The sequence below is a fragment of the Semicossyphus pulcher genome, unplaced genomic scaffold (assembly GCF_022749685.1).
Source record: "Semicossyphus pulcher isolate SPU_LCO1_2020_fin unplaced genomic scaffold, fSemPul1.0.p SCAF_16, whole genome shotgun sequence".
Taxonomy (NCBI): domain Eukaryota; kingdom Metazoa; phylum Chordata; class Actinopteri; order Labriformes; family Labridae; genus Semicossyphus; species Semicossyphus pulcher.
Window position 1 is genome coordinate 26,409,408 of NW_027211670.1, and position 11,326 is coordinate 26,420,733.

General features: G+C 44.9%; 1 protein-coding gene across 1 annotated transcript; it reads left to right on the top strand.

The window, feature by feature from the left end:
- Nucleotides 1-214: 214 nt before the first annotated feature.
- LOC138593209 (prolyl 4-hydroxylase subunit alpha-1-like) lies at nucleotides 215-11,170 on the top strand. The gene is made up of 15 exons (XM_069664114.1): nucleotides 215-314; nucleotides 919-1,002; nucleotides 1,089-1,185; nucleotides 1,698-1,849; nucleotides 2,001-2,138; nucleotides 2,306-2,560; nucleotides 2,884-3,068; nucleotides 3,138-3,314; nucleotides 4,799-4,869; nucleotides 6,552-6,651; nucleotides 7,109-7,162; nucleotides 7,276-7,341; nucleotides 7,431-7,499; nucleotides 7,677-7,773; nucleotides 7,948-11,170. The coding sequence occupies exons 2-15, from the start codon at nucleotides 924-926 to the stop codon at nucleotides 8,016-8,018; spliced, it is 1,611 nt and encodes a 536-aa protein (XP_069520215.1). The 5' UTR covers nucleotides 215-314; nucleotides 919-923; the 3' UTR covers nucleotides 8,019-11,170.
- The last annotated feature ends 156 nt before the right edge of the window (nucleotides 11,171-11,326 follow it).

Here is an 11,326-nt window from a genome sequence, read left to right on the forward strand (position 1 = left end):
ATTTTCTTAAGGCTGTTTATAAAGGCCACTAATGGAGCTAAGATTTAATCGGCTGAAAAGTTTAGCTGCCACTTGCTGACTCCCATCCAGCAGATGGCGGCAAAGCGTTGGTTTCCGCCATCTTGGAAAAAGCCGCGAAGAAGAAGGAGACTGACAAGAAGGGGTGGGGGGGAGCCGAATACGAAGAAGTAGTGTATATTCTGCTGCTAGCCTGAGTCTTGAAGACACAGGAGGGTGTTTGGTGATTTTCTCGACTGCGTTTGAAACTGAGGAGGGATTTCCTGTCTCAGCACTTTCTTTTAAGGATAATTACGGTAAAAAAAACAAAAAACTCGCTTGTCATGTTTTTTTTGTGCCTATTTGCCAGAATTTAACCAGAAACTATTCGTGTCTTTAAGGACCCTAGTTTATCTAGAAATTTCCTCAGTTGCTTCGACCACTTTACTACAGGAATCCCACATTAAACAGCACTGTTGTTATTGGAAGTGTTAAATCAAACATTAGCTTGTCATCTCGACCGTTATGTTAGTGTTTGTCTGGTCTGTGTTGTCTTTATTTAACCTCCCAGCAGGAGAATCCTCCCAGTTCAGACATTCTTCGCAGGTCACTGGGTTATGTTAGGACAGGTCTAACTGCTGCCCTGTCTTATAATATTCTTTGTTTTTAAGGCGTTGTATTTCAGCAGCTGAAACAACGACAGAAAGTGAAGGTTTATTTGATTTTATTCAGCAGGTGGAGTCATGGCAGTAGAAAGAAAGAATTGACATAGATTAGATGTCTTTACACAGGCAGCGTTATGAGACCTTTCCCTCCTTAAAGTACATTTTATGGTTTTAATCTTTTTTCTAGTTTAAATCGGAGTTCTGTGTCTCCTTCATTCCACCATCACTAGTTTTGTCTGTGTCTGTCTCTCTGTAGGCTGTATGGCTCTCAGCTGTCTGTTGATCCACCTCCTCCTCTTCTCACTCTCCTCGGCTCACAATGACTTCTTCACCTCCATCGGTCAGTGAATCCAGTTTACAGTTTGTTGTGAATAAAGGAACTTATGATTACTTTAGCTCTAAACTGGTCTGTGTGTGCTCTCTCAGGTCACATGACTGACCTGCTGTTCACAGAGAAGGACCTGGTCGTCTCTCTGAAGGACTACATCCGAGCAGAGGAGAGCAAACTGGAGCAGATTAAAAAGTGAGAGACCTCCTGTTAATAAGTTCTTGTTTCTTGGGTTTGTCCTGTTATTGTTCTTGCTGTGATACTGTGGCTAAGACAGGTTCAGGTGTAGATACAACGAGTGGATCTGCAAAGATCAGTTTTATCAAGTGTTAAATACAATATACAGGCAGAGGAGAGAGTCAGAGGGCTACCGTTGTCTTTGTGTGTGTACAGCAGTCTGTAACAGGAAAGAGGCTAGGTCTGAATGGAGGGAAAGCTTCCTGAAACATAATCTGACCTGAGAACTGACCCAGTTTTCTGTTGTATCACCTGGCCTGCAGGTGTGAGTAAAAACAATACACTAATATTACAATACAGGAAGAGTACCAGATCCTTGAGTCTGCAGTGCTGTGGTGTCCGAAAAAACTTAACAAAGGTTTAACATAACCTGAGGTAGAATTTAAAGATTAAGGGAAGTAAACCTGTAGAGTCGTGTGTGTGTGTGTGTGTGTGCGTGTGTGCGTGTGTGCGTGCGTGCGTGTGCGCAGATGGGCGGACAGACTGGACGTCCTCTCTGCAGCAGGCTCTCAGGACCCTGAAGGTTTCCTGGGACACCCGGTGAACGCCTTCAAACTGATGAAGAGACTCAACACAGAGTGGACAGAGCTTGAGAGCCTGGTGCTAACTGACGTGTCTGATGGTAAACACACACACACACACACACACACACAGCTTCACATTCTCTGATCTTAAGAGAGCAGCTTGAACGTCAGGAGCAGAGATAAATGGTAACATTTGTGTGTTACGTGATGTCATAGAGGCTGACTGTTCTTCTTCTGTGGTGTTTCCAGCATTCGTCTCTAACCTCACCATCCAGAGGCAGCACTTCCCCAACGATGACGACCAGATCGGAGCCGCCAAAGCTCTGATGAGGCTGCTGGACACCTACCAGCTGGACACCGACACCATCGCCACTGGGAGGCTGCCAGGTCAGCAGAGACCTGCTGGGGGGGGCAGCTGGTTAATCTTTGTAGCAGCCAAAAATCAACACTTATTATAAAATCATTAGGGGCACTATAACACACAGGAAAGCACCTTCCTTTTACTTCCGACTTATTCTCAGCATCACTTCCCTCCCCTTTCTTTGCCTGCTCAGGCTCCTCCTCTGACCCCTCCCACCGCAGCGTCCTGACAGTGGACGACTGCTACGACCTCGGGAAGGTGGCGTACTCGGAGGCAGACTACTACCACACGGAGCTGTGGATGGTTCAGGCTCTGAAGCAGCTGGAGCAGGGAGAGACATCCAGCACCGTGGACGTTGTCACCATCTTGGACTACCTGAGCTACTCTGTGTACCAGCAGGGGGCGCTGGAGAGGGCGCTGGACTTCACCAGGAAGCTGCTTGAGCTCGGTCAGTAACAACGCACGGCGGAGAGTTTGTTTTCCACTTTTCATCTTTACATGCACACCTCAGTCATGTTTTAGCTTCTTTGAGCTCGTTGCTCGCATGCTGATGTTAGCATTTAGCTATGCATTTAGTACAGCCTCGCAGACCTGCTAGCATGACTGATGTCTGTTAGTCCACTTTCATTGTGTGGATATGTTCTCTTGTATTATTGTCTGTTGTAAACACATTAACTGTCCAAAACAATATGTTCCCTAAAAACCTTCAACAGTCGTGAAATGAGGACAAATACAAACAACACTTTCTTTATTCTGATTCTGTCTGTTCAGACCCGACACACCAGCGAGCCAACGGGAACCTGAAGTACTTTGAGTATCAGCTGGGGAAGCAGATGAAGGTGGAGGGGAGAGAGGAGGAGGAGGCTGAGGGGAGGAAGAGGAAGGGTCGTCCTGATGATTACCTGCCGGAGAGGAAGAAGTATGAGGAGCTGTGTCGTGGCGAGGGCCTCAGGATGGTGAGGAGAAGGAAACACTGAAACACACACACAACCAGTCAGATATCGTCAACATGTCTTCTCTGTCAGACTCCTCGCAGGGAGAGCCGCCTCTTCTGCCGCTACTACGACAACAACCACCACCCGAAATACGTGATTGGTCCCGTGAAGCAGGAGGACGAGTGGGACCGCCCCCGCATCGTCAGGTATCACGATATCGTGTCGGACAGAGAGATGGAGAAGGTGAAGGAGCTCGCCAAACCCAGGGTGAGTCAAGACATCGTCTCACTGTCAGTCACTTCTTCATTTAAAGGTGCTCTGTGCAGCTTTTCAACACGTGAAGCTGCTAACGTTAGCGTGTTCTGGCTAACTTGCTTACACTCAAGCTAACATTACCTAAGATGAAGTCACATTAGCCAAAAATATCAGTTAACCATCATCCATAACGCTTTGACCTCAGTCTGTTAGCATGACATAATGACCTGTGACCTGTTAGCCTTGGTCACTGTGTGTTAGCATAGCTTTAGCCCCAATCTGTTCATTGCCATAAAGACTATTTTACAGGATGTTTTTTTTTGAAAGTCAGTTAGAAACATTTCAAATTGGGCTGTAGAGCATGATGCTAATGTTAGCCCAATTAGCTAGCTACAGCTGTCATGTAACCAAAGTACACAGCTGACATGTGTTTCAGGAGACTCAATTTTAAACAAAATAAAGAAACCCCACAGAGCACCTTTAACATGCTAACAGCTAAGCATGCTAACAGCTAAGCATGCTAAGATGCTAATAGTTTACATATAACATTTAGCATCTTAGCATGCTGACAGCTGTTTGGTTTGTCCTGGGTTGTGTGAGGGGACTTTCAGACAGCAGCACTTCAGCAAAACAACATGAGGGTCTGTGTTTGGGGGGAGAGCAGCCTCTGCTCTTTGTTTACCACCACCAGGTGTGTGTGAGCGAGGCGCTGTGAGCCAGCGCACCAACAACAAGGTTTATTAAACCTTCACATTCAAATTTAATACAAGCAACAAGGATCTTTATCAAGCAATCCAAACCATCACAGAGCCTGTTTCAGTTTGCTGCTGACACAACCCAACACTCCCTCCATGTTTGTCAGCTTCAGGTTCACCGATTCATCACAAGAGTCACTAAAGTGTCCGTCTTCATTAAACTGTACCGGACATGAAGGAACATGATTTCTGCTGCAGAGCTGCTGTTGGTGTGAGACATGAACACGTGTGTACATGGTGAGCAGTGGTGCAAAGTAGCTGAGTTTATTTAATGTACTTTTACTTCACATGGATATTTCAGTCTTCTGGAACTTTCTCTCTTGACGGCCCGACGTTTCTGCGACACATTCACTTTACTGATGGATGTTTCACTCAGACAAAATATGATAAATGAGAAGCTACAGCACTTTAAGATTAAACCAGCATGTAATATATGACTATATATAAAGTGATGAAGCATCAGTCATATGAAACGTTTTGTCGCTTTTATTGTGAAGCTTTGATTATTTGGAGCAGAGAATCCGGCTGTAGTTCTTCTAGTTCAGTCATTTCACTTCTCCAGTAACAGATGAGTCCTTCCTCCACTGCTCATGATGAACTCTGAGTGTGTGAGGATAAATGTGTGTGTGTGTGTGTGTGTGTGTGTGTGTGTCGGGGAGTGGGTGTGTGTGTGTGTGTGTGTGTGTGTGTCGGGGAGTGGGTGTGTGTCTCCCTGTAACTGTCGGCCGATTGGCTCCACAGCTGCGTCGAGCCACGATCTCCAACCCGACAACCGGTGTGCTGGAGACGGCCCACTACCGCATCAGCAAGAGGTAAGAGCAGCGTGCAGGGAGACAGCACCTGTCTCACCCCCTGTGTGTCCCCCTCCCCCTGCAAGAGCAGAAACATAACCACGGCTGGAGCAGTGGTGGAGAGCCCTTTAACTAAATTAAAGTACTTTTATTTTTTAAACGACATAGTTTTATTTTAATTTTCAGTGAATCGCCTGTTCTGTTTCTGACTTTGGAGAAACCTTTAAAAGTAAAAAAGATTTTATTGATGGATTTCAGAACATCTATAAAAAGCACATTTAAATGATTTTACTTACTCGTTCACCCGTTACGTCTCTTTGCTGATGAAACAGGGCGGTTTGCTTACGGGTTAAATATCAAAGTTTGGTGATATTTCACTGATTTTCACACTTTCTGCTCTTGCTGAGAATAAAGCTGCTTCTGTTTTTAATGTTTGTGAGTCAAAGACTTTATCTGTTTGTGACGAGAGGCAGCAGGAGACTCTGACACGTCAGCTTCATGCCTGCTGCAGTCGTTTTATCTTCAAAGGGGGGTATGATGCTAATTTCAAGCTTCATAATTCACTCCGTGATACCTGTGCAGAAGCTTAGCATCATTTACCGTTAAAAAACCTCCATGTTTGTCACACTGCTGCTCTGTGCAGGCCCTCGTACAGCCTGCCTGAAACCACTCAGTCAGCTCTGTCCCTGTAAGAAACCCCGCCCCTACAAGCCTGTTTTCTTCTGATTGGCCAGCTCTCTTCGTGATGTCACAAAGTGCAACATGTAGAAAAAAAAAAACGTGTAAAAGCTGGTGTTCACAGCAGCCTGCAAACTGAGCTGAGCAGCCTGGGGATTACTCCGACATACTTTCAGCTACAGATCTGAAAAACAAAAGAGATTTTTATTTTGATGATTTAAAATGTTTCTGAACATGAAACTGATTCAATCAGAAGCTCCTGGTGCCTCCATGACTGCAGCATCTCTGTCAGCTAGTGACCTGACTCTCTCTGACTCTCTCTCTCTCTCTCTCTCTCTCTCTGTCTCTCTGTCTCTCTCTGTCTCTCTCTCTCTGTCTCTGTCTCTCTCTCTCTCTCTCTCTCTCTCTCTCTCTCTCTCTCTCTCTCTCTGTCTCTCTCTCTCTCTGTCTCTCTCTCTGACTCTCTCTCTCTGACTCTCTCTCTCTGACTCTCTCTCTCTGACTCTCTCTGACTCTCTCTGTCTCTCTCTCTGTCTCTCTCTCTGACTCTCTCTCTCTGACTCTCTCTCTCTCTCTCTCTCTCTCTGTAACTATAATGTGATTGGTGAGCTAGCTCAGACGTGCCACGGTGCATGACCCTCAGACAGGCAAACTGACCACGGCCCATTACAGAGTCTCCAAGAGGTAAGAGCTGGACGACAGCGTCACACAGACAGCTCACCTGTAGCTCACCTGTAGCTCATCAAATATCTCCTCTTGTAATGTTACTACTTTATCTTTTCACACACTGAATACTTGGACCTCGTCAGGCCTCTCAGTTTTAAGCAGGTAAATAAACGGTTTACACCTTAAACAGTCGAGCAGTAAATCCTGCTTCATAAAGGTTCACGTCTCTGCACCTTTTCCTCTTTTCCTCTTCATGCTGTGTCCCTGTGCTCGTCCTGCTCAGTAACTTCACCATTAACCTGTCTCACGTTACAATTAAGGTGAGTGAGACAGTATCTTCCCCGTCTCTCCTCTCTCAGCGCCTGGCTCGGAGCGTTTGAACATCCGGTGGTGGACAGGATCAACCAGAGGATCGAGGACATCACCGGCCTGGACGTCAACACAGCAGAGGACCTGCAGGTTAGACTCACCTGTGTGTGTTTGGTTAAAACTTTAACCTTTAACATGTTTTTGTCTTTTATTACCCACATATTGTGTTGAGTGGCTAAACTGTATTTTGTAGTAGCACACAGGCGCCCCCAGAGGGCAGCAGCCACTTTTAAAGTGCTAAATGGGAACTGTGGAAGAATCGAAATTTGCCATAACAAGTTCCTGCAAATGTTTCACAATAAAAGCCTTTAAAAAAGAGCGATTGTGTCCTCTTCAATGCAAGAGGCCTTTTAGTCTGAAACAGACACAGGAAGTGTTTATTCACACTACGATCAGGCTTAATCATCGGAGTCTGCAGGACAACAGAAGATGAGACTCACGTTCCTCCTGCAAACATCAGCGTGCAGAGGAAGAGCTGCTCTCAGCTGTGGTATGAAAGATGTTTCACTTCTTCTTAACATGAACGTTCTCTCCTGTGTGTGTTCAGGTGGCCAACTACGGTGTGGGAGGACAGTACGAACCTCACTTTGACTTTGGACGCGTAAGTGAACACTAAAACAACCATACAGGGCTCTGAAACAGTTTGGACTTCCTGTTGATGTTTACTTCCTGTTTATAACGGAGGAATATTTTCTGTTTGTTGTGATATTTCAGAAAGACGAGCCGGATGCTTTTGAGGAGTTGGGGACAGGAAACAGAATCGCCACCTGGCTGCTTTATGTCAGTACCTTTGCCCTCTGTGTGTCTGCGCTCCTCATGTATATCTGCACTCAACATTTACCAGTAACCATCTCCTCTTCATGCTGCAGATGAGTGATGTACCAGCAGGGGGCGCCACAGTCTTCACTGATGTGGGAGCTGCTATCTGGCCCAAAAAGGTAGGGTTCACTTCAGAGCTGCAGCCGACTGCTGGAGGACTAATTGATTGTTTGACCTTCAAAATAAAAGTCAGATATTGTATCATTTCAGTTAATTTTTACAGATAAAAACGTATTTGCTTTAATAACGACTTACATCGATGAGCTGATGGATGTGTTTGGTGTGTGTGTCTTCAGGGCACGGCGGTGTTCTGGTACAATCTGTACCCCAGTGGAGAGGGAGACTACAGGACCCGACACGCTGCCTGTCCCGTTCTCGTGGGAAACAAGTGGGGTGAGTTCATGACCGAACATCTGGAAACATCTGCTCACATCCAGACGTGTTCACGCTCTGAACGCTGACTCTGACTGTTTGTTTACCTGCACACCTGACTGCAGGAAGAAACGGTGTTAACACGATAAACCCACTTTGTCAGTGTGACATCACTTCCTCCTCCATCTCTCTCAGTGTCCAATAAGTGGATCCATGAACGAGGGCAGGAGTTCAGGAGGCGCTGCAGCCTGCAGGAGACCGACTGACCCCGTCTCCTCCGTCTCCTCCTCCTCCTCCTCCTCCTCCTCCTCCATCTCGGCTGACAGTCTCCCTTCATGCTGCCGACTCCGTGGCTGCACATGTGATGTGACACTTTTACCTAAAGTGTGTGTGTGTGTGTGTGTGTGCGCGTGCGCGTGCGTGTTACACTCTTTTTAAAGCTGACAGAGTCTCTGATGCAGACGGGACGTTACGCAGAATTTATTTGTTGGTTAAAAACATTAAAGAATCTTAATAATTTCAGACACCATGAAAAACATTTCTTATATTAAATAACACGTTTTAAATGATCATTAATAACTCTCATATTGAAACACAGCGCAGCTTTAACAACATTATTCATGTCTTCATTCAACAACTAAAACTTTAATAGTTTTGAGTTCTTCATATAGAAGTGAGGACACTTTAAAGTATGGTTGTTCATGCTGACAGTGATGTGTTCAAACGATAATATGTTATAATGTTAAGGATTATTAATATATGATCAGTATTAATGAAGGTTCTTAAATGAACAATCTGAGCTCGTTAAAGAGTCGCCGCACACTTCCACATGTGCGTTGAGCTGTGATCTAAATGATATTTCTGTGCTGTGGTGAAACATCACTGCTGGTGTTAATGTGGACAATATTATAACAATGTTAAAGATCTGTTGTGTCTCGAACACGTCATCTACGGTTTTAAATCGGCCCTGGGCCAGCCGAGGCGACTGTGTGGGACAAAGTTATGTATAATATAATAATATAAATATAGTATAATATAAATCTTAAAAGATTAAACTGAATCTTTGGCAATCAATAGATTGATAAGATTTTCACTTTAAATCTTAATTTGAATCTCTAACTTTGAAGACTTAACTTTGTCTCTATCAGTTAATAACAACTTATTACTTTAAATCTTAATATCCATCTCGTTTCTCTATCCCCTTGTCCGGTGACCTCCGTGGGTCCCCGTGTGTCCGCTCTTCGCTCACTGGCCTCGTCCTCGACCTGAGACACTCATGAGCTTTGAGGCTCGTGGACACAGGAAGGGGGGGAGGCAGAGTAAGGCTCCCCTGTGAGTCTCTCCCACTGGCTTCTGTAGGTCTCCCGACTCCCTGACAAACTTTCTACTGCTCACTCAGTTTTGTTGTCTCGTACTGAGCCCCTGTAGGAGTCTCTCTTTGTACCTCCCCAGGGTCACCAAGGGGAACTCCTCCAGCTATCTCTTCTCTGCGTCTGAGGAACCTGGCCCGGGGAGGGGCCCTGACAGACTCTCTACCTGGTGTGTGTGTGTGTGTGTATATGTGACCTAAGGTCAGTCGTGTAGCTGTAGTGTGGATGCGCTTGAGCTTACCTTCGGGGGGCGCCACGAGGATCTTTGAAGAAAACTCTTGTGTGTCCTTAAAAGGGTTTTTATTAAGTCAGACCCGTCAACACCAATTTAGTCTCAAAAGAAAAATAAAGAGATTAACAGGGGGCTCTAAGCTGAAGGGGCACCAACAGTCCCTCATCGAGTTTCCTACTGTCCTGTCCCTCCTCAGATTTTAATCACACATTTGCACTCGAGCCACCTCAGACAAACGTTTGTTGTTCCACTTGTGAGTCGTCTAATAAACTCTGAGCTTCACAACTGTGCTCCACACGTTCCCTCACCTATAGCACCTGGATCTGTTAAAAAGAACACAGTGCTCTGAACCCTCTAAGCTATGTACTTTGATCTGTCAAAAAGATCTCAGTGTCCTGTACACCTCTACACTCACACCTGTCCCAGAGGCTCTCCGTGTGATATTGTATCTCTACAGCTGGTAACATTGCTGTCATAATCCCAACACTTTGAGTGTGTTTGAAAAACTCATGCTGTATGACCTCGCAAGCTAGCTGCTGTGGGAAAAAAGGTCAAGGTCAATTAAAGGTCAAACACCTGCTATGTCTGGGTCACAGAGAGTTTAACACTTGCTCTGTCTACGCCGCAGCTGGCATGTTTCCGTGTGACTTCCTGTGCGGCTTCTGCTGCATCCTGCTTACACACACACACACACACACACTCACACTCACACTCACACTCACACACACACACACACACACACACACACACACACACACATTCTCTCTCTGTCTCTGTCTCTCTCTCTCTCTCTCTCTCTCTCTCTCTCTCTCTCTCTCTGACTCTCTCTCTCTTACAGCCGTTACAGAGGCCTTGTTATAATGAACAATATGTTCATTATAACAAATGCAATCTTATAAAACACTGATTTTGTAACAACATAAAACAAACAATATAATGTTGCCAATATAAAATGCTTAAACCTTAACAGTAAACACTTTAAGTCCCTCCTGACATTATTTAGTTTTTGGCCTTTTAGTCTCTATCAATAGTTGATTACAAAACTAATCTTAAAGATTCAATAATCACATTTTATAAGCATCCTACAGACGGCCTGTCCAAAGGACGTATGAAACAGAACATTATAACTTCTTCTGTTGTTTCAACCCTTTAATGGATGCAGGACTCTTAATAATGTAAAGATAAATATGTCCTACTTTTCCTGCAGCCCCGCCCCCCTCCCTGTCCGACCGTGATCCACCTGTCCGTCAGTGTGGCTCAGCCGGCAGGTCATTCACTTCCTGCAGGGACAGAAGATAAACACACGTGTGTCCCTCCTTGTTTCTTTAGTTTGCACACACGCTGCTAACTGAAGGTCGTATTTGACTCTTCCCTCTTTAATCTGATTGGTCACAGTCGTCACATGAACGCATCACGAGGGCAGATATTTTACTGAAGAAAACAAACAAATTATCAGTCAGGACGTCGGAATGTAAACTATGTTCTGCTGTTTGTCAGAGTCGATGCTCTGACTGAACGAACCTCAGCTGCTCTCCGGTGCTTCAGTGTTTCCAAAGAGGCTCTGATGACATTAATATAAAAACAAACTGAATAAAATGAAGTCTTTTTAACACATAAATCTTTAATATGATAAAAATATCTTTAATTTTTGACTTCAGTATTTTCACGACTACATTCTCACTCCTCTCCTTCACTGACCTCAGATCTGTTTCACTGCAGCAGGAGACAAACAGTCTGAATGTTGCACATGAATGTAAAGGAAGATGATCTGTCACGTGTAAATTATGTTTCTATTCAGAATAAAATGTTACATTCAGCTGCAGCTTGTCTCCTGTTTCTGTTCGTGCTTCTTTGGAGTGACGGAGAAAATGATTTAAACGTTTGAGAAGTTCCTGTTTCAGGATTTAGACGGCTGAGAGAGAAGTGCTCACAGATTTTCTGTAGACGGACTAACTTTGATAAAAACAGAGTA

Coding starts and splice junctions, on each gene's coding strand:
- LOC138593209 (XM_069664114.1), top strand. CDS start 924: ATGGCTCTCAGCTGTCTGTTGATCCACCTCCTCCTCTTCTCACTCTCC. Junction 3,069..3,137: donor GTGGCGAGGGCCTCAGGATG/GTGAGGAGAAGG, acceptor CTTCTCTGTCAG/ACTCCTCGCAGGGAGAGCCG. Junction 4,870..6,551: donor CACTACCGCATCAGCAAGAG/GTAAGAGCAGCG, acceptor CTCCTCTCTCAG/CGCCTGGCTCGGAGCGTTTG.